This window comes from Mesocricetus auratus, unplaced genomic scaffold (assembly GCF_017639785.1).
Source record: "Mesocricetus auratus isolate SY011 unplaced genomic scaffold, BCM_Maur_2.0 Super-Scaffold_100027, whole genome shotgun sequence".
Lineage (NCBI taxonomy): Eukaryota > Metazoa > Chordata > Mammalia > Rodentia > Cricetidae > Mesocricetus > Mesocricetus auratus.
Genome location: NW_024429208.1, coordinates 25,519,290 through 25,544,638, shown reverse-complemented (window position 1 = coordinate 25,544,638; position 25,349 = coordinate 25,519,290). Strand labels below are relative to the sequence as shown.

General features: G+C 49.1%; 1 protein-coding gene across 1 annotated transcript in view; it reads right to left on the bottom strand.

The window, feature by feature from the left end:
- Nucleotides 1-553: 553 nt before the first annotated feature.
- Nucleotides 554-25,349, bottom strand: part of Edar (ectodysplasin A receptor) — a 76,316-nt gene continuing 51,520 nt past the window's right edge. Inside the window, exons 5-12 of the mRNA XM_021227457.2 lie at nucleotides 20,671-20,756; nucleotides 11,496-11,582; nucleotides 10,401-10,526; nucleotides 10,228-10,302; nucleotides 9,897-9,969; nucleotides 7,218-7,377; nucleotides 5,766-5,826; nucleotides 554-2,926 (exon numbers count right to left, since the gene is read on the bottom strand). Of these exons, the coding sequence (XP_021083116.1) occupies nucleotides 2,604-2,926; nucleotides 5,766-5,826; nucleotides 7,218-7,377; nucleotides 9,897-9,969; nucleotides 10,228-10,302; nucleotides 10,401-10,526; nucleotides 11,496-11,582; nucleotides 20,671-20,756 (991 nt within the window). The 3' untranslated portion in view covers nucleotides 554-2,603. The remainder of the gene's footprint in view (nucleotides 2,927-5,765; nucleotides 5,827-7,217; nucleotides 7,378-9,896; nucleotides 9,970-10,227; nucleotides 10,303-10,400; nucleotides 10,527-11,495; nucleotides 11,583-20,670; nucleotides 20,757-25,349) is intronic.

The window sequence follows — 25,349 nt, the reverse complement described above, 5'->3', positions numbered from 1 at the left end:
TTGCTTTGCCAATAGGATGAGCCAGAAATGACAAGGAGCCAGTTCCGAGTCAAGCCTTTCAGATGGCCTCCATCCTGCCCTTTGGCTTCTGGCATTGCCATGGTGAGCATCATGCCAGCGCAGGCTCTCCAGCTGGTTTATGGAGGAGGACGAGGGATGATGGAGCAGAAGTGCCCTTCTCAAGGTTGTCCTGCAGGCAGAAGCCTGAGCACAGCCCAGGCGAGTTGATCCCACTAGCCTTTAGTGACCCCAAAGCCAGACTGAGAAATGACTGTGCTCTAAGACGCTGTATTTGCTAGTAACAGTCATAGCAGCTAGCACATTGTTTATAATGAATGGTGGTGTTGCTTTTACATATTCCCCATATATGGCTGCCCATGTTAGAGGGCACCTCCCTGCTCTAACATTTTACATACCTTATTTATGGATAGCCATAACCGGTAGTCTCATCACACATAGAACAGTGACCAGGACCACAGAAGTAGGCCTTCTCCACTCACACGACACCATTCAATAAGAGTTCACAGGGTACCAGTCTGTAGCCTTCTTTTTATGAACATGTTTATTGAGCTTATAAAAATATAATAAATTACATAAACACAATTACATAAAATATTCACAATTATGACTTCACTGGCTAAGGGCCTCAGACCTAGCCTGGGTGTTTACTAAATACCTTTAAGTACTGAAAAATAATGGCAGTCTCCAGCCAAAAATGGCAGCATGGAGTCCCAGCACTGGTCAGTGAGAATCATTACCATTTCATTGGTTCTGATCTCTGCAGCATAGGCAAAGCTCGTTGAAGCAAACCCTGCCTGGATCTATTGCCAAATAAAGTAAATGACAAAGGGACCAGCTCCCCTAAATCAGCAAGCTGCGAATCAATGGAACAACACGGATGCTGGCTGCCCTCAAGTCTTGAAATCTAAGAGGGTGAGCTGAGGCCAGCCCACACTGCCGCCTGCAGCTGCCCATTCTTCACCAGAGCGACAGTCGGGAGGAGAGGAGCCTGCTGCTGTCCTAGCCCTGCTCACTCATCACAGATGACAGTTACAGTCTAATTAAGAGGAAGCTCAACATCATTACTGAAGACCAGGATAAGGGGCACTGCAGGATCTCGAGGAGGAATTAAAAGGATAATTAAACAGACTATTTAACTTGCAGGATACAAGAAATACCTTCTTTAAAAAAAAACAGCAAAAATGGACACAGTAAAATGATCATATTAAATATTCAGGACCTAATTATAGTCCTCTCACAGTATGTTCTATATTCAGTGGTGGGAAACTGCTTGATGGCTTTAAACATACAACTGACTCCCACCCCAAAAACTTTCGTTCTGTCATATGACTTGTAATTAAAAACAAAAACAAAAGCAAAAAAAACCCCACAGCTTTCTAAACCAGAGGCTGTTCTGTAATTTATCAATCACTACAGTGAGCACTTCAGGAGGGAACCCAGCAGCCAGCTGGGCATTAACCCCCTGGCAGGAAAGAGAATCTGCCAAGAGCAATTCCTCTTTATAAGCTTCCTGGCTGTAAATGCTCTATCCTATGCCCTTACACAAGAATGCCCGACATGAGTTTCCCTTTCACTCCCATTCTGTGTGACTGCCCATAATGTATTTACCCCCATGGAGGCTTCCCTGGCCTCGCCTGTCTTCTGCTCACCTGAGCCTTAACTTTCCCGACTGCAGACATGAAGACCAAGCTCTCATTTGCAGAAGAGAAGAAGCCCAGTCTGGGGGAGGAGACGACAGTTCCCTGGGATGACTCCACCATGGCCAGGATTCCGGCCCCTAGGTGTGTACTGCCCCTCAGGCTTCACTATCCCTCACTGGCTCAGACCGCTGTGTCTGAACTCCCACAAGCCTCATCCACGAAGCTTGGCTGTTTCTGGAGTCTAGAATCAGGCATGGACAAAGGAAGCCACGCCATTTCCCTTTCTAGAGAGAAGTCACACCTGTTTGAAGTGAAAACCTGACACATTGTAACTGCTGTGTCTGTGAGTAACACTGGAGGCCAGATCTGCCCACACTTCTGTTTGGCTGGGCAGACATGATTTGTGTGTCAGTGACACACCCCAAGTGCTTCCACTAGTGACGGCAAGGCTTATATCATTGTGGGCAGCTGCAAACACAGGTCAAGTTGCCCCTGAAACCCTAGAGCACACCAACAAAACGCTCATTCTGAAGCAATGCAGAAAGTGGGCTGTCTGCATTTCGTAACCATTTTCCTAAAACCTTCATAAGGATGTCCCCATTTTTCAACTCCATGAGAAGCCATCATCCTCCTTAGAACTCTTGCTACATTTTCTTAGCATCCCTCCATTTAGCCTATTTGCTGTTCTGCTGATATGGTCTGTAGCATACCCTCTGTCTCCCTCTTCTAAGTGTCTCCTTAAAGGCAGGATCAGATTCTTCACCTGTGTCATCCCCACATGTTCATTTGTGTGCTCAACAGGCTCCTTAGGGTAGCCTAAGGAATACAGCAACCCACCAGGAAAAGCCTTGAGTCTTGGCAGTCCGATGGCATCGCTCACAGCTGCAGTGGCCTCATTGGATCCCCAACAGGTACCAGGGAGGACAGTCCAAGGCACTCGCCTCAGGATGCAGCTGGGGGCGGGGAGGCAGGTGGCACAACCCCAGCCCACTCCAGTATGTCTGCACACAAGGACTCCACAGCATCCAGCCGCTCGATCTGCACCAGCTTTGTGAGCAGCTCGGGGATGCTGTAGCCTGCGGTGCTGATGCGGTCAAAGAGCTGCATGCCATCAGTCATGCCCCCAATCTCATCCCTCTTCAGTCCAAAGCTCTCGGCAAGGTGGCGCCACGTTTTCACGACCGCCTTCTCAGAGTTGTACGTGGAGCTGAGCATCCGGCTTGTCTTCTCAAGGCAATCAAAGGGCAGCTCTGTGGGGCTGAGACCTAGGAGAGGGCAGTCACAGTTATGTGTCACAAGCCGAAGTCAAGGGGAGCTCAGTCTCAAAGATCTACCAAGTGTTTAAAAGGAATTGGCCTAAGTTCTAAATGGTCTCCTCCAGAAAATAGAAAAGAAGGAAAGATCTCCCACTCTGACACCAAAAACCAGCATCTTTAACAAAATATTAACAAATAGAGTGCAACAACAGAACAAAAGAATTATGTACGATGATAAGTTACATTTATTCTAGGGGTATAATTCTGGTTCCAGTACTTAAGAGTTAATGCGAATTTTATAAAAAGTCCAGAGCTAGCATTGTACTTAGTGGCAAAAGCTGAGTGTTTCCTTCAGAGCAGGAGGACCTGGACTCTGCTCTCAGTGCTCATACCAAAGCAGTGAAGCCAGAAAAGAGAAGAAAGAGTACACAGAGACATATCTGTCCCATGTGCAGATATGATTGTCTGTGTAGAAATTTCCAAGGATACTCAAAAACTCCCATGACACAGACATGCTTAGCAACCCAGATGACTCTCTGCTGAACTATGGTATGTGACACCAGTTAATCACTGAGTATGTACTGTATGATTCAACTTACAATAATATTTTAAAATGTGTCTCTTACATATCTGGGTGTTTTGCCTACATGTATATCTGTGTGCCTACAAGTATGTTTGTGTACCATGTGCATGCAGTGTCCACAGAGGCCAGAAGAGGGCATCAGATTTCCTAGAAATGGAGTTCCAGATTGCTGTAAGCTGCCATGGAGGTGTTGGGAATTGAATCCCAGTTCTCTGGGAGAGCAGCCAGTGCTCTTAACCACTGAGTCATCTCTCCAGCCAAAAATTGTCTTTTATAGTAGTCTTGAAATGGTAAAATTGCAGCAAAAGAGAACAGATTAGTAGTTGACGGGGCTTCGGGTGTGGGCCTGGGGAGCAAGAGAAGCCTCTGTGGTTGAAGGGGTCACTGTCTACATCAACATCTTGGTTATGACTTTTATGGGGTCTGTCAGCTGTCCACATCAGGAAGAGGTGGGAGAAAAGCACACAGACTTTGCTCTATTACCTCTTAGCACTAAGTGGTAAGAAGCCAGATGTGGTGGCTCACACCTTTAATACCAGATTTCTATGAGATCAAGGCCAGTCTGGTCTACAAAGTGAGTTCTAGGACATCCAGGGCTATTGCACAGAGATACTCTGTCTTGGGGAAGGAGGAGAAGAATACCACAATAAAAATCTTTTAGAAGAATTGGAGGACTTCGGTGTCTGGGGCTTACCCCATACTAACCACACTGGGATCTGGAGGCAGGTGGGGTGGCTGGGTAGGCAGAGGTAGTGAGTACTCAGGTCTTCATGTGATTCTAATGGTCCTGGGAGCCAAGCCACGCTGGCTTGAGGGATTCCACCTTGGCTGTGTCTTATTACTGTGGCACTAGGAAGCACACATGCCTGGGCTGTTAAGGAGCACCTGAGGGCACAGGCTTGAAGCTTCCACCCTACAGGACCCACTGGAGGCCTCTTCTTATGGTTGAAGTCCTAAATTAATGTGAAAGCCACAGTCCCATGGGCTTGGTCCTTCAAAGCCAAGACATTCTTTGGAACAGAGAGGAGCTTTGGGGGTGCTGGAATGTAACTCCTAGACCATATTCTTCTGGGCAGCCAACAGCACCCACCATGCCAAGCTTGATCAAGCAGGCTGACCAGGCATGTACTTATGGAGCCATGCCATGTTGCTGAAGGCAGCCAAGAAGAATTCTTGGCCCTGGAATTCCCACTTGGTGGTTACTTCTGGCCAAACAGAGCATCTAACCAGCCTGCCCCAGCTCAGGGCCTGCGCTCTGCCACACGGGACATGAGTAGCAGGCAGCATGTGACTCTGCAGTCCCACAGTTCAACCAGACCAGAGGTGTGTGGAGGGATGCCAGCAAGGCGGGAGGCAGGAAAGCCCCCTGACATAAGCAGTGAGGGGTTTATTTCCTGGGTGAAGAGAAGTTAACTTAGGGTCTGGATTTTGTAGCAGCTAGGAGGATTACAGACTGGAATGTTTATGATTCTTATCCTGTTGCTGCTTACCTGCCCACTGCAGGCAGTCTGACCTTCCTGCTCACGTGGCTGCTCTGGAAGGAGGCGAGAGCCCTCCAAGGCCAGTTCAGCGTGCCTGTGAAACTGTTTCTAGGCACAGCCATACCCTGCATGATGACGGTTCTGTCAGTGACAGAACGCACTTGCTCTGAAGTACACCTACTAATGCCCCAGCCATCTTAGTTTGTGATGGTATGCTGGATACTGACACAAGGACAAAATCTCATACCCATGTCTTTCTTAGTGCCCCCACTGGCACTGACTACTGAGTGTCATCGTACATTCCCCTGATGACAATGCTGGTGTGGACACAAGCACAGGAACTATGGGTACCCACCACTCTGTCCACATGTGTTACTGCACCAGCATAATACTGGGAGTCTCTTGTCCTGTGAGGGAAGCACTGTGGGGCTCAGCCTAAGTCAGGAACCAAATTCCCTTTCCCTCCACATCAGAAGCCAGTTCACTTGGCCATTCTGAGGGGGGCCTGACAGCCCCCATCAGATGTGGATGGCTGTCCTCAGTCCTTCACATAGGAGCCTAGAATTGGGGGTTCTCATCTCCCGGAAGTGTGCCCTGAATGGCTTTTTTTAATTTTTGTTTTGTTAAGATACAGTCTTACTATGCAGCCTTGGCAGCCTGGGACCTGCTATGTAGACCAGGCTGGCCTCGAACTCACAGAGATCTGCCTGCCTCTGCCTCCCGAGTGCTGGGATTGAAGGTGTGCACTGCCACAACCAGCTCTGAATGGTTCTCTAGTCCTTACCTTCAACAACACCACAGACGTTGGCATATACATCCAATATCTTTTTCCTTCGGCTTTGGATCTACGAAGAACAATTAAGAGAATGTTCATCTTCAGAAACGGGGAAGATGGTAGCAAAGCCCCAGATCTTCCCTTTGCACTGGCTTGGCCATGATGGCTAGGCATACTTGGTGTCCCAAGGCCTTAGGTAGAAGCAGCCCAAACATATCAGGAGGAAGAATGTCCTGTAGGGCTTCCATGCAAACACTCTCTGTGCACAACAGGGGTGCTACTGGGTTTAAAGGGACACCAAGGCTAGAGCTGTCATCAGTGTGTTTAGAAGGTTGACAATGAGGGTCCCAGATAGCCACCGGGTCAGCCGTGCGTGCAGCGGCTAACAGAGCTATGGCATGCTCTCTTCCCCAGGGCAGAGAGCTCAGGGCAAGGACAGGCAATGAGTGATCCTGGGTGAAGAGACCATGCCTGCGGCAGGCAGCATGGCCTCCAGGTATTTTAGCGAGATCACCGCACCTAGAGTGAAGAATCCTGCAGGACCAGGCCAGATCTAGGATCCCTGTAGGGTCTTTCTTCACTACCAACAGTGTTGCCACATGATTTGGCTGGGCTACCTGAGGCACAGACTAAAAGAGGAGTATATGCCCAAACCTCAGAGCACACCCTGTGCCACAGGCATTCCAAAGTAGCTTGCTTTAGTGATAAAGCCCTCTGGATAATTTGTACAAGTGAGCCTACTGCTACATAAGAGAATGTGTGTGTGTGTGTGTGTGTGTGTGTGTGCGCGTGCGTGCAAGTACACGTGTGTGCCTGTCTGTCTGTTGGTCTGCATGTGTTTACATATATACTATTTCTTGTTTCTAGAACCTTTTAGGATTTCAAAGCCTATGGTTGCTCAAGACTACTACGTAAAATGTCTATTTGCATAGATCCTAGTCACGTCGTCTCATATACTTTAAATCATCTTCAAATTATTTCTAATAATTAACACATGAATTGTTTTACAAATAGTTACTGCATTTCCTAGTTTAGAGAATAATGACAATAAGAAGTATGCATGTTTAGAACAGGCAGAGTTTTCTTTTAATCTATGCTGAGTTGACTCGTGGATTCAGAACCTACAGATACACACACAGGTGTGTGTGTGTGTGTGTGTGTGTGTGTGTGTGTGTGTGTGTGTGTGTGTGTGTCTTGTAATTGCTTGAATATGCGCAGTATGTTTTGGAAGCTTTTCCCCCTGTTTTCTGGCATTTGCAGTGATTTGAGAAGAAAACTTTTCTCTTTTGTTTGTAAGCAGTATAATTGAGATTGTTTTTTAACCTATTGCTTTGTGCATTGACCTAGCTGGGACCTTTGGGAGAAAAGCATCCTAAGGAGCTTGTTCAACGTGAGAGATCTTGTCTGATGGCTGTAAGTCACTGCACCAGTGTACCACAGGCCAAGCTGCCAGAACCTCACCCCAGCAGACTTGTTACTGGCTGCAGCCTTCTCCCTGGCCAGGTGAACTAGCGACAACAGGCATAGCTCTGGGGACCCTTGCTTGTCCTGGGCTGGCTCCTCATCACTGTCCACACTGCGACTCAGCAACTGCTCGTTCTCAGAGGAGGCATCGTTCTCACTGTGGACACAAGCAGGACACCTGTTAGTGGAGTCTGGGAAAGTGCAGCCAGGATGAGCTGCCTCAGTGCCGATCTTGTTTTTCCAGGTATGCAGAGCATTTTACGATACCTTGTTCCTTAAGTATTTCCTATATCTCCTGAGCTCTAGGTGAGAGGACCTGAGGGGAGAAAGGGACATTCTGTCCCCTGACAAATGAGCCATTCTGGTACAGAGTGGCCTGCAGGTGTTTGCATGGGGCTCCTAAGGAGCAGTGGGGTCTGAGAGGCTGGGTACACCATCAAGGGCTGCATCTGACATCTCTCCACACTGCCTGACACCATGGCTGCTTGGTAAAGATTCACTGAGTGTGTTCTAGATTCTTGTACTTAACCCCAGCAAGGTAAGTACAACCGTGGGTCTTCGTGTTAAGTCATTAATATTAGATGACTGGAACTTAATCCAAGCAGGGTTACTAGAATAGCCAGGAACACACAAAAAAGTGCACCTTAATGTCAGGGCAGGCCCTCTTGACTCGTGGCCTGCCCTTAGACATATGCCTTGTGGATGCTCCAGGGAGCCCCAGAGGGTGGGCAGGGTGGATGATCGCATGCATCCAGCCTCAAGTGCTACACCCTGCTCATTGCTCACGTCACACAGGACTGGCACCTGTGGGTTAGAGCTTAAACCCTCAAACCATTCAAAATAAAAGCAAGACAATATTCCTTTTGCAAAGCACTCTGTTCACTTCTCTGGTTTAGCTAAAGACCTTTAGAAAAAGGGATTATGTTTACCACACATTGTATTTGAGTGTTACCATTAGCAGGGAAGGCCATATGCAAACACAGCCCTGGAGCCACATTAAAGAGAAAAGAAAAGAAGAAAACACAAGCAGTTATGAAACCATCTAACAGAGCCACTGTGTCATTATGCTTGAGGGCCTTTGAGAGAGGAGGCTAGCCCATCCCTTCACTAACTCTGGCAGGCAAGTGGAAATGCATGATGGTATCGTCACAGATCACCACAGATCACCACATAGCTCCCAAGTTCCATTTCTAAGACCCAAAAGCTGTTTGTAGGGACAAAAAGATTCATGACCTTGTCTTTAGAGCCAAAGTTTAATATTTACACATGCAAAGAGTATATATTTCCCCAAGTAAAGTCCTGAAAATTTTTCCCTCAGAAGAAACTCAAGCCATGGGGGCATATTCTGGTCTGCTCATCATCCCCTTTTTGCTACGTTTAAGAATACAAAACCCTGGAAGGTTGGAAGGGGCAAGCTGGGACCAAATGGGATCAAACCATACTTGGAGCCCTGACTCAGCCTTGGCACCATGTATAGACCACAACTTCCCAGAGTCTGAACAATGACCAGTTAGAATGAAGGCACTGTGGAAACTAAGCTCCTCCAAGGCCTTGAGTAGTTTCACACCTACTACCCTTGTCTAGTGTGCGGAGATGTCTGTGTTGGGAGTCTTGAGAGCATTAGAGTTTTTCCAAATGGGTTAATGCACTAGGCTGGGCTTCCTCCATGCCTGAAGTTTGTCCAGGTTGATAAGTCCTTATTCTCAAGTAGAAAAGACTTGGCAAGAATTCTTGTATCATGGGAAGATCCTGTCTTGGGTCAAGAAGGAGGGTTTGGCACTCTGCTCTTCTGGCAATTGGCTTGGCAACTCTGGACTCCAATTGCAAAGATTGGCACTGGGTAGATGGGACACTTCCCATACGTATCTGTAAAGCCATAGTGCAAGATCCATCATAAAGGGGGTTTCACGCTGCCCTGCTGGGAACTAGTGCTGAAGAGTTGCAAGGACCAAGTCCAAATGACTATGAGGACAATAGGAAATGACTTCCCTCCTAGTTGATTTTTAAAGCAGAGGGGGTTCTATGACCCAGTGTTTGGTAAGTGTATTAAAATACCACCAGGTAAATCTCTTCCCCCAGAGGTTTATTACACCAGGTCTTAATAGATGATTGACAGCCTGGACTTTGGGTTCTAGCTCTGCTGATCACTAGTGAGTGATCTTGATCCAGTTATGGAAGTGCGGATAGCATTAACCTGTTAGTCTTAGGGATGTGACAAGGCCAATCTTAGGCCTGGTGCAGGTGCTGTTGGCCTTAAAGCATTCTATGTATTGCTGCCAGCTGTGAGAACCTGACCAGGATATGTGTGTCATGGGATTCATGTCTTTTTTCAGTTTGAAAAGGATGGAAGGCTCAGGGCATCTGAGAGATTAGGGGTAAACAGAGGGAGCAAGTAGAGAATAGCAGGCAGGTGTAACACCTGCCCCCAGCACACACCAGCTTCTGTAGTTAATGAGGAAACAGAAACTCAGTGCTAGTTTACACTGCCTCTTTCTGTTGGGAAGCTGCGCTCCAACATCCTTGGAGCATCCCCAGGCCACCAGATATCCAGTACATTCACTGATGCAGCTTGCTTGCCTGCTCAAGGACTTATAAGGACCCAGCTGGTAACTCAGTCCTTGGAACTGGGATTGTTCTACCCAGTAGTGAATGTAGGCAAGTCCCTGTTCTACATACCTCTTGGGAGTCTTCGTGGGCGTTGCTGTCAACTTCTGGAATTCACCATTCTCAGGGAAAGTCACCACACTGTCTGTAGGAATGGAAGTTGGGGGGTGGGTGATAATTAGCTGTGGCTCTGAACTTGGATTGCCTGCTTCCTTTTCAGTAGGCATCCCTAATGACCAGTTTCCCACCTGGGAACAGAACAAGTGGGCATAGCACCCTCTCCCAGGGCCATGGAATCAGAGGTGGTCAGGAGACTGGACTGTCACGTTTGAGGAAAAGGGGGACATACTCCATTTTCATGCTAGATACTGTGTGGGGGTCAGCATGGGCTGTGTGTACAGACCTGGAGCCTCCTTTTTCTCTTCATGTGTGCTAGCTGGGGCTTCTGGGCTCTTTCCTGAGGGACTGGTGCAGCAGGCTGCTTGAAGAGAGAGAAAAAGGTTAGCCCGAGTCCCCTGGCTCTCTCAGGGAAGGCGACAGAGTGTTGGAAAAGGGGTATGGGTGCAGGGATGTCACCTGGAGCTGAAGGCTTAGTCTTCATGATGTAGAACATGATGATGAGGACGATAGCGATGGCCATGATGAAGATGGTAGACATGGCAATAATTAGGGCGGTGGCCAGGTGTCCTTGGCCTGAGAGCTCTGCTGGCATCAGGAAGAAGAGGATGCATTTTTTGAGGGCCCCTTTTTCATAGCACCCACCAGCAGACCCAGTCACAGGAATGCTTCCAGGGATGATAATTGGCCCAAGGACCTGGCACTTAAAGTGTGCTTTGCTTTGGCTGTTGGATGCTCCTACACTGTCCAGTGGGCTCACGCGCATTAGACTGGAAAGACTAGGATGTAAAACCAAGAAGCCATTCCTGGGGTGCTTACTCTTGGCTTCACTACTCTGAGGATCCTGAGAGAAAGGTAGCAATGAGGATGAGAGGCCTATGAACAAGTGTCTGGAGACGGCATAGTCCAAGTTTAGGCACTCCCATGCAAAAGGCCACTCCTCAGGCTAGAGATCAGATTCCTGGTTTGGTTTTACTTGGCACCTCATCCTCAGAGTAATAGCAAGAGCCTCGGGGTAGAGAGGGCTAAACTGATCTGACAACTCCTGCTGTTTCCCCTTCTGCCTGGCTGCTGCTTATTCCCAGAGCTGTTTGCTTGGTTCCCTGAATGCAGCTTTGGTATGTGGAATATCCAAAACCTTCCTCTAACTTTCCAAAATAACCAAACAGGACACCTGGTTCCCATGAAGCAGGATCCAAATGACCTGTCACCCAAAGAGGGCGTGACAGGCATCTGGTGCCCTGGGCCATCTGAAGGAGGTGCAGAGAGCCCATTGAGGGTGTTCAGCCTCCTGATGTCATTTGGTGCATCTGCAACACTGCCAGCTGTGGGAGATGCGTGATGTGTGTGTCTTACTATTCTTGGTTGCATGCTGTTCCCAGGTGCCGTGGGAAGTAAGTGGGCTCTGAGTGTGATCATGCGATTCTGTCACATTAGAGAAGTGGCAAGACGGGGAGGGCTCCATGATAATTGCTGCCAGCTGTCCCCTCTCCCTCCTCGGTCCCTCTCAGCTCTCTGAGTTCCAGAGGACCCACATCTAGGCACCCTCCTCACCTTTGTGAGCGTGCTGGAAGGGGGACAAGGTGCTGCCCCCAGAAGTGCTGGAGGAGTGAGCAGAAACGCCAGAGGTGGCTCCCACACCTGCAAGGAGAACACATAACCTCAGAGATCTGACAAAGCACTGCATTCAAAGGCAGGAATATAAGATACTGCAGTGAAGTGAGCCACCCTGGACTCCTGGACTGCACTGCAGGGAGTGGGCAGACAGCACAGATCTTTATTTCTCAGTGTATTTAATGTCCTTCAAAGAGTATTCTGACATCTTAGAAATTCTGTTTTATAAAGGTGTGTGTGTGTGTGTGTGTGTGTGTGTGTGTGTGTGTCTGTGCACCGCATGTGTGCAGGTGTCTGCAAAGGCCAGAAGAGGGCACTGGAGCCCCTGGAACTGGAGTTACCAGTGCTTGTAATCCACCCAGTGGGGGTGCTGGGAACTGAACACCAGTCCTCTGCAAGAGCAGCAAGTGCTCTTACCCACGAGCCATCTCTCCATCCATCGGGGTTCTTGTTCTTTACATAAAAAGATAGCTCTGCCTTGTCCACTCAGTTTTCCTATGAACTGAGACAAACTGTACATTCTGTTTGAAGGATAGCACGTGTCTATGAAAGTGTTTTAGAGGAAATAATGCTTGATTATTTTTTTCAATTATGGAGAGCAGAAATATGTTCTTAATATCTTTTCTGGTCATAAAAGCAATATATCATTCTTACTAAAAATCCGGAAAAATAAAAACCAGAGGAAGAAGCAGAAGGGGCCGGCAGAGCGTTACACTACTACTGTTCTTAGCTGTGGTGTACTTCCCTCTAGGATTTTTCTCTAAGATTCTGTGTGGTGTGATTCTGTGCTGCTGGCCTCATGCCTGCTAGGCAAGCACTGCACCACTGCGCTGTACTCTGAGCCTAAGGTGAGTTTTAAATAGTTTCAACCCATTTAAGAATGGATGTGCTCGCTCTCCCTCCTAGCCATGGCTCATTACCCTCTCTCCACAGGGGAAAAAATGCTGCTAAAATAAATAAATAAATAAAAGGGCAGGTATAGTAAGTAGGGCATGTCTTTAGTCCCAGCACTTGGGAGGCAGAGGCAGGTGGATCTCTGTGAGTTCCAGGCCAGCCTGGACTACAGAGTAAGTTCCAGGTCAGTCAGTGCTACATAGAGAAACCCTGTCTCAATAATCCAGAAACCGGAGTGGGAGGCGTGGGGGGGGGCAAAGAAATGAAAAAGTGTCACTTAGCATGGAGAAAACTGGAAGCTGTTTTGAAATCAGACAAACCACAAATAAGTACTTGTATTTCTCTGATTAATAGCCTTCTTTAGGTCAAATGAGTTTCTCAATTGATAAAAACAATCACCAGTAGTGCAGGCAGAACACTTGCCCATCAGCTGTGACCCCAGCCCTGGAGTGGGGGAGGGAGTTACGTTTTCTTTTCTTTCTCTCTCTTCCTTGCTGCCTCTCAGTTCTGGAGAGGGTCATACAGTAATCCCATGATTCTGAAAAGCAGCTATGAGCCCACACAGGGCCACCAATCTCCTTGAAGTCACGCGTCCTTCCACCCGCCCCAGCCAGCCACGAGAAAACATCTGAAGGGTACACTGGGGTCAGCCTACAGCACCACAGGGCTTCTGGAAGGAGTCAGCAGAGGCGGCAGTCTAAAGAGGTTCTGGGAGAAGCACAGGCCTGTTGTGTGCAAAGCCTCCGCCATGTGGCTTGTGCCAGCCCGGGAGCAGGAACACGGTCACACAGCAGTGGAATGTGCTGCCGCATTATCTGAGTATATACCTGTGGAGAGAGGCCAGGACTTCTGTCTCAGGCCTCAGACCTAGTTCAACAAATAGAGAGATGGAAGAGAACAGTGCGGGCTTGCAAGAGGGTATCGCAGGCTGAGGGCGGGCCGGAGGTGAATCTCTGTGTGTCAGTGAGTGCTAGGTATTCAGAGGGTAGCTTGGCTCTCAACATTAGACAGAAATAGAACAGTGGTGTGGGCCTGGAGGGTAGTCACTTGACCAGGGAGGGTGAGATTTCTCTCTCTCTTTCTGGAGGAAGGCTGGAAGCCTTTCTGTGGCCTTTAGGCTCCAAACTTGATGTTCTACTTTTAAAGTTTATCTTCAGGGATAGCTCTTAGGGAGGTAACTGGCAAGGGAGTTCCCAGTGCTGGTCCTGTCTACATAGCTACGTTCACCTGCTCATCTATCAAATGACAGACATTCAGGCTGTGCCCATTCCTGCTCACAGACCCCCACCAAGTCCTTCACAGGTTGGCAGCTGCTGCAGCCAGCAGAGGAGAGCTCCAGGGTCCTGCCATTTGTACTGTGCAGGGAAACAGCCATCACATGTCATCGGGTGGACTGTCCTGACCAGCTTTGAATGGAATCTAATTTCTTTCCTCTAAAGCAAACAGGACATTGAAAAGAAACTGATCTGTTGGTTTGGTTAGGGGCTTGGGTGAGCTTAAGATATGTGGGCAGAGGAGAAACAAAAGCCAAGGACTGTGTTCGTGGACACCAGCAGTCTTTGTCTTTTCTTGTCCCTTCTTGCTAGGACATGCAGATCAAGGCAGTGACAGGGCTGGGGATGGGGTGCAAACACACCCCGGCCTATGGTCTAGAAAGAAACAATGGAGGTACCGTGGTGAGTACAGACTTATGAAATGCCCCTGTACCCGGGAGGGCCGGTTACGAGACATCGCCAAACACTGGTGCAGGCTGCTACTTGTTAAGGACATCTTCCAGAGCCAGAGATGCTACCTGCTTGGGCCAGCTACGCCTTGCTCTGATACACTGGACAGTCCCCAAACTGAACTCCAGCTGGCATCTGCAGAGCATCCAGACTGTACAGGCGGCAGGAGGTGCCAGGCACTCCCCAGCCAAGGATGCTCTTCTGAGACTATCTGAGAAGGGGGAAGCAGAGGTGAGGTGTGGTAGGAAGGTAGACCTCTCTAAGCCCGGAGCTGGAGCCAAACACCTGCAGCCACCCCTCAGGCAAACTGTTCAGGTCCTCATGGCCTCCGCCCTCTCCTTTCTATGTGATAGACCTCAGCTCAGAGCCCTTCAGAATCTTCAGGGAGACAGACACTTCCCTCCCGGATCCTGCATCAGATGCTGGGGCCTATGTTGGGTGCAAAAGGAGCATAATTACATAGATTCAATCAGGCCCACAGGCCATGCAGGTCCTGAAGGGCAGCAACCCACGGCCTGACGATGGGCTTCTCAGAGTCAGAGCTAGCAAGAGAGAGTGGAGCTGCCCTTTCAGCAAAGAGAGCTGAGGAGACTCGGAGCGACGCAACGCATGGGTGCATGGTTTGGATGTTCTGAGTGACAGCTCTGTTTCAGGCAGGCGAAAAGGCGTGTACTCGATGGGAAACAGCTAAAAACAAATCAAATAGGACCTGCTCTGAGCACAGTAATGACAAAAAGTCACCTGCCTCTTATTTGGTCTCCGTGGTCATCAGTTCAGTGCCCTCTGCCTTCCAGGTGAGGGAGTAGTGAGCTAAGGAGAGCAAACCCTAGTCCTGAGCATCCCCAGGCTGACCTCACCATCATCCCACATCACTGGCACAGAGAACACCAGGGCGGGGCGAAAGGACCATCCAGAGGCAGCAGTGAACGTGCTTTGCTAACTGGCAGGAGGGCACCTGCAGGCTTTAGGAAACAAACACCACTCTCTATTATCCCTAACCCTTGGAAAACACACCAGAATTACAGGTGCATGAACACACTGTATCACGCTAAATAAACTGTGTGTGATGTATGTCTGGGCAAAACTCAGGGAGACAGAGAGAGAGAGAGAGAGAGAGAGAGAGAGAGAGAGAGAGAGAGAGAGAGAGAGAGAGAGAGAGAGAGAGAGAGAGAGAGAGAGAGAGAGAGAGAGAGAACCAGCCCAGAGACCTGCTGCTCTTCACTGTGTACCTTTCATCAGCCATGGGTCTATAAACTATCCCACCTTATAAGGTACTCAGGGCAGGGCACAGAAGATGCCTTGGCATCTGCATTGCCCACCATGGAGGCACAGCCATGGTGCAAGTCCCCCAGAGCAGTGTGCAGGACTCCTGCAAACATACTCTCCCGTGTCGGGTGCACTCTGGTCTGATGTGGTTTGACTATGCAGTATCAAAATGTTTTCCTACTAGGAATATCCCACCCTACCCTGCTCCCCTCACTCCGTCTGCTCCTCCATATCAATATCTTTGGGTAGTCAAGGCTTCCATAGGACCCTGGCTTTAAATGTTTGCTAAAAGCTGGTAAAAAACCGATGTTCCAGATAATGGGCAGATATTTTTCACTCTAGGTCCAACCAGACAAGACAGTAGGGACAGATGTGCTGAGTCCGCTGAATTCCCAGGCTGGCTGCAGGGGCTCAGCTCACCTTCCTCGGGGACTTAGTGAGCTATAAGCACAAGGCTTAGTGAAGTTATACTTCTGTTCAAAGAGATGATGGTGTATAAGGGGCCTTTGAAGTTGTTAATCCACATAATTTATAAATGTGCCAGTGTGCATTAGAGGCTGGCTGGCATTCTCTACAAAGTGTAAACAGTTTGGATTTTTAAGAGTTACTTGGTTCTTAGAGTTGTCAAGGAGGTGCCCCACAGCCCTGGCACTGGCCACACACCCTGGTGGTGGATCCTTGAGCGATGGGTGGAGTCATCAGATCCTCACTAGCTGCTAGAAGAGAGAGGACAGCTTGCTGGGAACACAGCCTTTGCTTCTGCTCAGACTTGCTTTGCCAGACCCTGCTTCTTACCAGGTCCTTGGTGCTGTGTGGCATGCTCTGGTGTGAATAGCGCTATGTGGCATGTTCTGGTGTGAATAGTACTTTACAGAAATGACTGGGTCCTTGCTCCTGGAGGCCAGGGTTTCCTGTTCATGTTCTAAGGCTCACATGAGGGAGTCATGTGTGCCAAGTAGAATCTACTACAGTGCTCTAAGCCACAGCCTAGTGTCCTTTTAACTGGGTGTCCTTCCCAAAGAGACCACACTATTCTTGACTTAGCTCAGGGGCCTTAGCCACTGACAGGTGATTAAACAGAGTTAAACAGACAGATGTGACAGGGCTGGTCCTGCCACAACACAGTGCATCTATTGAATTCTGTCCTTGTCCCTCTAACCACTCTGTCCCAGACGAGCTGTTGAAAGTGCAGGGATGCCATTGTTTGTTGGAGCCTGCTGCCCACTGCCCTGGGACCTCTCACTAGTACGGAAGTGGGTATTTCCCACACACTGTCCATACAGTCCCTTCTGTCCTTGCAGAGGTCTTGTGACACAAGATCTTAGAAGAAACTGAGGTGAAGAGAATGAGATCACTTTCTTAGGTGTGGAAACCCACAATGGAAGCCAAGGGGGATGCACATCTTTCTCCATCCCTGAGATCCTGCCTCCCTCCAAACTCTGACCAACTGTCCTTACAACATAGGCCCCTCTACTTAGCTGTCTGGGTATCTTCATTCTCAGGACAACATGGGCGAAAGGAAATTACAGACGAGTGCATTTTGCTCTTTGGTTTACTGATTACCAGTGCACCATGACAGCAGGTGGCAAAGGAGGCTGAGGCCTAAGCTCTCCCAGTGCTTTAGGGAAGGCTGCCTGCTGTATCTGTCTTGTTTCCAGTGTCAATGTACATATATCATCACCCCAGTATGTGCAAGTATTGCCTCCACTATATGGTAGAGGAAGCAGAAATTGAAGTAGCTCCAAAGATCCCATTGTCTCCATGCTTTAATGGAGATGACAGTCAGCCTGGAGGCAGGACTGACCTGAGCCCAGCATCTTGGCCATCCAGGAACAGTAACATTTAATTCTACTTTATAAGTAAATGCATGTCACTTTCCTCCTAAGGGTCCCTTGATGGGCTGTGTCACAGCAACATAGTAGCACTCTTGTGATAATCTTATGGGAGTGCTTGGTGAGTACGAATCTACCTGGCTGTGGAAAAAGTCTGGGTGGTGGACACCACTGAGTACAGCCTGGCAGGGATGGAAACAGCTCCATGAGGCTGGATAAATACTCTAACAAAGGCAGAAACGGTCTGGAGTTGGGGCCTTTAACCTACACCCGAATGAGAGGCTTAATAAGAATGTGTTTGGGGGCCATCCAGACCCCCTGAGTCAGAGGCAGACCCAGTAACCTGTGCTATCTCAAGCAGATCACGGGAATATGCCAAGAACTGAACTCCTCTGTTTAGGCTCAGAGAAGCAGCTAGTTCTCTGTAAACGTCATTGCAGGCTCAGTCACGTGGGGTGAGGAGACTAGTGGGTACCTTGACTCCCACCCTTCCCGAGGAGACCCTCATGCTGATTCAGGTGTGTAGCTGGACTGGCTGCCCTGCACCTGGCCATCTGCCTGCTCCAGCTCCACTGGGCATGTAGCTGCATCACCAGGTGCCCCAGGGTCCTTGACTCAGAGTACCAAGAATGACAGCTTGGTTCAGCAAGGTCCAGGAAATTCACCTTTCAGGAAGAGGTGCAGCGTAGGCCACCAGCCAGGGATTTCAAGATCCCAACAAAGATGAGGTTTGGCCAAGTCCCTGGCTTTGCTGGGGTGGGGCTATGGACAACAATACTGAGCCTATGGGTCTCCTAATTTCACGGGACGATCTTTATGGGTAGTCTTTCCAGTCACAATGCATCCTGGGTAACACAGTCTCCAGATTGAGCCAGAGTAGAGAAGGGAGTGGAGCTGCTTTATGATCTGAAGGAGGCTGTGATCAGTCAGTGCTACATCTGTTACATCTGTCACAGACAAGCTTCTGGACTGGGCAAATGGATGCCTGGAAACTGGCTTGAAAGGTCTGACCCCAGAGCCAAGACTGGATTATAAAAATCTACAATGAAGCCTTCCTGGGATCTAGCTGTCAGTTAAGCAGTTGAAGAGTAGAGGGAGGGAGGGAGCTCATTTTTGTTTGTTTGTTTTTCAGGGACTCTGCTTGCTTTCCTTCAGGTTGGATGCATATGGTTGGTTGACTCTTCTGACTGCCCAGGCAATTAGGGAAGGGCATGTACCTGTGTGAGGGTCCCTGAAGAGAGCTGCTGACACCTGCCCCCCATTCCCCATAGACAAAGAGCCTTTCCCGATAGGTGGTGCAGTCCTGGTATCTTCCACTCAGGTGAGAACCTCATCCCAGAGTCAGCTGGCATGTAACCCACGTAGATTCCCCAACAGAAGACACATTAGCAGTGGCAGCTGACTTCACCGCAGGTCAGGCTGGCAGCCAGGAGCCCCAGGGCCTGCTCCAATTTGTAAACTAATTAGCATATGACAGGTAGGAAGTTCAGTTTTAAACACATGCAAATCTATTCCAATTGCCAAACTATTTGGAATGCAGAGAGTGGCCTGGCCCTCTGATTTCCCCAACTCCTGGCATCCCTGCCTCCAGGCATCCTGTCCAGTAACAGAGTCACTCTCCTGGACCTCATTAGAAGGGAGGTGACACTCTTCCATTCCGGTCACCCTTCTCCACAAATAAAAGATCATAAGGAGACCAGAAGAAGCAGCCCATTGAGGATTATAAACTCATGAGACTGATAGTGTTATAATCCAGGCACACCGGGTTCCGCCCCTTAGGGACCTAGCAAAGAGTGCCCACCCCTGCACGCATGGCAAGCAGTACCCTGGCTCTATACGAAGGTGCAAAGATCCCTTTAAGAGACAAGCCCCGCCCACTCCTGCTCTCTCTTTCTGCCATCTCTCAGAGGAGGCCGACAGATCTCTGTCTCTTTGTCTCTCTTTTCTCTCTTCCCTTTTCTCTCCCTTCTCCCACTTCCCTCCCTTCCCAATAAAACTTCCATGGAAGTCCTGCCTGATGGTGTACTTGTCTCTTACCCACCATGGGACCCTTCCAAGGTCCCCCTCATGCTGCATTCATAACAGATAGTTGTAATTTGGGGAAGCTATTTCATTTCTTGATAGCTTACGGATATTTCTACATTTCTCATGGTCGCATGTAATTTTATATATAAATGTAAAATTGTCTAGCACTTTATAGTACTTTCTAAATACTTTTGTATTTGTGATCCCCTTAGCTTTCCTAACTGTCACATAAGCTCAATAGATCAGGTCTTGGGACTTCTCTACATGACAGGAGGGGCAACCAAGTGACTCCTTAGAGGCCCTGCTGGCCAAGCTGAGTGACAGACCTGATATCTAAAAGCTCACCCGCAGCAAAGCTAATATCTTGTTTAAGCCTTTGTTATATTGGTCTTAAAAAAACATTTTATTTTTATTTTTATTTTTATTTGTGTGTGTGTGTGTGTGTTAGGTGCCCACAGAGGCCAGGACAAGGCATCAGATTCTCTGAGCTGGATGGTTGTTGGCCCCCTGAGTAAGTGCTGGGAACTGGGCTGCAGTCCTCTGTAAGAGAAACAAATGATGTTGATGGCCAAGCTGTCGCCATGTCCAGCCGCTACTGTGCTAATCTCATCTAGGCATTGGAACCGGCTCCATGGGACCCGGTGGGGATGCAATATTGCAATGCTTTTTTAACATTCTAAGAGACTGGAACTTTTGCTGAACCTCGCAGTCAGAGTTAATAAATAATACGCCATGAGGTCACTCAGGACTCAAGAATGCTATCCTACTGTGTGCTCGGCCTGTTTGTCTCACCTGCTGTAAAGAGAACAACCAGCTTTACTATGTATGTTATGCTAGTTAACACTGAAAACAGCAGAAAGCAGCCTTGTAAAACATATCCACCATAAATGTTGGTACAACATGGACATAGGGTGATAGGTCTGTTTGCAGTGACATTTGCAGTAGTGTTTGTTATGTGGGGCAGCTGGGGTCGGTGACTTGATCCTTTATAAGATTCTGTTAAAGATTTCTGTACAGTTCCCCTCATCCCTTCCCCATGCGGTGCTTTCTGTGCTGTCCAGTACAAGAGAGAGCAAAGCCTTTTGTTAGGGGCACAGACAATCACACACACAGGCACAGGGACAGACAGGTTCACAAGATGACCTTCAGGCAGGAACAGATCCCGACTCACACGACAGACCGACAGGAGATGATGGCAGACACTGGGTGAGGAGCAGAGAATTCAGATCCGGGCTTGCCCTTGGTGCAATTACTCCAAGGGGAAGAACTGACTTCTTTTCCCTAACACAACACTGCATGCATTTTGGGCACTGTGCGGTCACCACTAATGCGAGGAAATGAGACAGAGATTCTGCTGAAGGGCAGAGTACTCACATTCCTTGGTGTTGGGAGGTGCCAAGAGGCAGGAGTAGCAGACCATTCCATAGATGTTCCTGGGTCTGTTCTCCAGCATGTAGTAGCTGCAGGAGACAAAAGAGACAGAGAAAAGGCAGATGAGTGGCAGGGACCACACAGGTACAACCCGGATGTCACTAGGCCATGGCTGAAGCGAGGCATGAGATAGCTTGGTGGGAACTGAGGACCTCAGAGACCAACAGCCCTCCCGAGTTCCTTGGGGGATGTGCAGCCTGTCCTGAAGTGGAACATTCTTTTTCCAGTACTGTTGATTTAGGGCCTGACTTCACATGGCCTCCTCTCTGTGCTCCTTTCCTGAAGGGGTTGTTTAGTGTGTGTGTGTGTGTGTGTGTGTGTGTGTGTGTGTGTTTACTACCTTTAATGACTGCTTTCAGCAGACATGCCTGTGTGCTACCACATGTGGGCACTGGTGAGCTCTCTGGGACTCTCTCACTGTCACCCTTCTCAGAGTCCATTGCTTGGTGGGGTTGTTGGCAAAGCGCCTGTTCGTCCCTGGGACCCCTCAACTGCCTGAGTGGGTGACAGTGCCACAGACAGAAAACAGCTACATTGGTCACACAGGCCAGTGCAGGTAGCCTTGAAGATGACCAGAAGACTTGAAGAAACCAGGTCCTGATACAGCTAATGGCCCCGGGACTAAAGACACCCGTGTAACTATTGAGTTCGCCTGTAGTTGCACTCAGAGGAAAGGGCAAATCACTCAGAGTGACACTGCTTCAAGTCCTGTTCACCCTATCAAGGCACCTGCCACTACCCACGCCCCACCCCTTAAAGAACCATGCTTCAGCGCTCCCTTTATGATAACTCCAGAGATGGAGACCCTCTCTGCTGGTGGATCCACCTGCAGTTGTTTCCTAACCTGTCTCTGATTAGCCCTGCTGACGGCTGTGGGTGGTAAGATGCTACAGGAGGGCGGGCTCTGGACCCCAGCCTGCCTGAGCTTGGACCATTACCAGTAACACCAGGGTTGTAATTGCTTGCCCTTCCTCAAAGCCTTTTATCTTCAGATCCCTGTGTATCTTGTAAACATTAATTAACCAATCTCAAAAACACCCCTCGGAGAAGCCACAACAGTTTAACTGTCAGGCCTTCTGGAAAAAGCTCCCAAACACACCCCTAAGAAGCCATCTTTGTCAGTGAAGCCAGGAGCTACTTAGAGACCAATGGTGATCTACCCAGCGGAGGGGCGGGAGGATGTGGGGGGGCGGGCAGGTGGCCTCAGGTTGCTGGGGCAGCCATGCTTGCAACTTCCTAACATCTCACTCCCAAGCCCACACCATTTTTTCCCCTCCCGTCCGTCCTGCTAAGGCCAGGTAGGTACTGGAGACCAATGAGGGCAAACCTCTCTCATACCTCTCGCCAGATACTAAGGACAATTGTTGGTAAATATTGGCTAGGCAAGTTAATGAATGAATGGCATTATATCCTGATCCACAGTTCCAAGTATTGAGCTGGAGAAAAGCTCCAAGGTATTTGGGGACACCAGCCATCCCCCCTTTTAAAGCGGCAGAGCCACAGACTTGTCTGTCCTGGTTATGTTTGCATGTCGGGCTCTGTCACAGGTAAGGCTCCATAGTCACACACGGAGAAGTAGTACCTTAGATGATTTGCTCTCTGTCTTATTGGTAAAGACAGGGTCTCTCACTGAACTTGTAGCTTATTGATTCAACTAGGCAGACTGGCTAGTGGGCTACAGGGATCCCCCTGTCTCTGTGATACTGGTCGCCACTTCTGACTTTTATGTGGATGTTGGGGACCTGAATTCAGATCTTCATGTCTGCACAGCAGGCACTGACAGAGCCATCCTTCCAGCCCAGAGACCATTTTAAATGTTAGGTTTTTCTTTCAGGACTAACCTAAACTAACCGCAAAGTCTGCACCTGTAGTTCTTTATACAGCTAAACAAGAGTGGAGAACGCTAGCTTAGCAATTACCTTCCAACAGCTTCTTCTGTCTGAAGTAAAGTGTTCATTTAGGCATCTGTGGCCCAGCTAATGTCAAGACCACTTATCTTTCTGCAAAGATGCAATCCCTTACTCTTCAATCCATATTTTGATTTTTCTGTGCAATGCTCCTGGACTTACCGTGAGGTTGTATTCTGATAAGTCCGTTATAAGTTAAAGGAATTGTTAAGTAGAAAAATGCATTCAGTACCCTCAACCCCACACTAGCTGGTAGAGCTGCTTGGGGCGTGCTCGGGACACAACGGTCTGCCTACGGCGGGTCTGCATCATCTAACACAAAGCCTACTTTGTAATAAAGCTTCTCTCATTCAGTGCTCTGGAAGTGAAAGGCAGTGACACATGGGGGCTTACCATTAACCAAGTTAATCCGAACTGAAGCAATGTTTCTCTTTAATGACTAGAAACATCATAGTGGAGAACAATGCTAGGCTGAGCCATTGTCAGCTGGGGACAACCTGAAGTATTCTCTCCTTCTCTCATCTGTTCTTCCTGGCCTAAGTTGTTTAGCTTGGAGCAAAATTCAGTTTAAACAAGGATTCAAGCGTCTTCTATTCAGACTGACTTCCTCTAAGTCGGTAGGAATTTTTTTCTCCCAGCAGATTCTCCTGTCCTGGGACCCAGGCTTGCAGTGGATGCTTATGACCTGCAGACATCTGTGACCTGGAGAGTCCTTTCTCCAGCCTTCCCAGCCCACTGTGTAAAGGCTGGTGTGGGGCTGGCTGCAGGAGCCACACACAGGCAGGGGATGCCAAAGCGGGGGAGGTTATGAAATCTAACCCCTTCCCTCTTGCCTCCTGCTGTCTCCCACACAGACCTTTCCCAACAGGAAAGCCCCATGTGCTGCCATTGTTCAGTGAGTGTCTGGGCCACATGTGCACACAGCACTGAGAATGGAAGCCAGCGCCTGCCAAACCACAGGGAGGAGAGAGGGCCAGCCCGCAGCCTCAAAAAGACAAACACCAGGTAAATCTACAAGCTGGCCCATAGCCACAGGGGTTCATGGAGCTAATCGGTTCAGCCTGTCAAAATGCCCCATAGTCACCTGTGACAGAATGAGAACCTTATTTTGTTCTGTAAGTTTAGGGCACGCAACAGGAAGAGGGTCCCACCCCTATGGAGCTCGGGATCCTGTGAGAAAGGGTAGTAGTTCTAAGAGGGCCTTGGGGACCAGGGTAAAGTGGAGGCTTTCTGTTTCATGGCTTCAGGGTCAGGAATGATTGACTTAGCAGATAGATCTCACTGCACGCCAAAGAGGGAACTGACTACCCAGTTTCCACACTTGTGGGGTGCTGTGCAGCGCACTGAGATGGATACATACATGTGCTCCCCCTCACTTAGGGGGTGCTCTAGCCCCCGTCTGTCCCAAGTGCTGAAGATAAAGTTACTGTTCCACAGAACAGAGAGAGAAGTGCTCAAGACTTCAGAGCCCAAGACGTGCTTCTGGAACCCATGCAACCCCACCATTCATTCTACAAATGGCATCTGCTTAAAGCCTTCTAGAAGCAGGGGGCTCACTACTGTTATCAAACGTCTTTGGAGATCGGACACCTTCTGGTAAATATTGGGACCAGGCAAATTGTCTTCATGGCTCTCGAGTCAATTCTCAGGTGTTGGCTGGCATCTGGCCCTGAGCAGTGTAGTCACGGCACAGTCCCAGGCTTGTCTACTTTAGCTAGCAAGTGTTTTCTCTCTGACTCTAAGGGGCAGCGAAACCAGCTGTATACGGTCACTGTCCCTTTTGGATAATCCAGAATAGAACAACTGCTTCCATGGACCACTGATGTGGCACAGTCCCGAGGCTCACCTTTAGCCGCTAGAGAGCTAGTGAGTGGGTTGGGGAGCTTCACCACACACTGGCCCACACTCCCTGCACTGTGAAGCTGCCTCATGGATCCCCTATGGACAGCCCAACCAATGCTCAGCACTCACCTTGAGTGCTATACCTCTCCATCCATCCATGTGGGGGAGTTTGGTCTGGATGTCCCACAGCCCTGGAGTCTCCACATCTGACCTCTGCCCGTCTCCACATCCCTACCAAATGCTTCTCCCTCCTGTACTCTACGTCTGGACATATGGTGCTACTGCCCACACTGGCACGGGGAGGGCAGACACCAATGAGTCTTCTCCACCTTGTGCTTCATCTAACTGCTGGGCAGCCTTTAGACTCTAGTCATCCCCAGTGCCTCTGTCCCAGGCCTCCCTGCTCTCCACATTGCCCTTGCTCCCTAGGCTCCAGGCTCTCCACGACTCAGCCACTTCCCTTGTTGCTGTCAAAAGGATCTGGCTGACACTGAGCGCTACTGTATCCTTCCCTGACTTGGCATTCTGACTGGGGAACTACATCAGTCACAAGCTGAAGGCTCAAGTCTTCAGTGCTGGTTGCCAGAACACCTCTATCTGGCTCTACCTGTCTCTAGCATCTCCTGGCATGAGCTTCTTACTGAGGATGTGGGAACCAGACGACCAGGCCCGGTCAGATGCTTGCGCTTTCAGGGAAAATAAGTAATGCACCTGTTACGTGACTGTAAACAGGGACTCCACAGAGGGTTCTTTCCCTCCAAAGGAAGCATGATGGGATGTGTGTGACTGACACAGGGACTCCCAGATGCCCTGCACTTCTTTGTGTATCATACTTTTGAACCAAAGGGGAAAAAAAGCCAGGCAGTGGTGGCG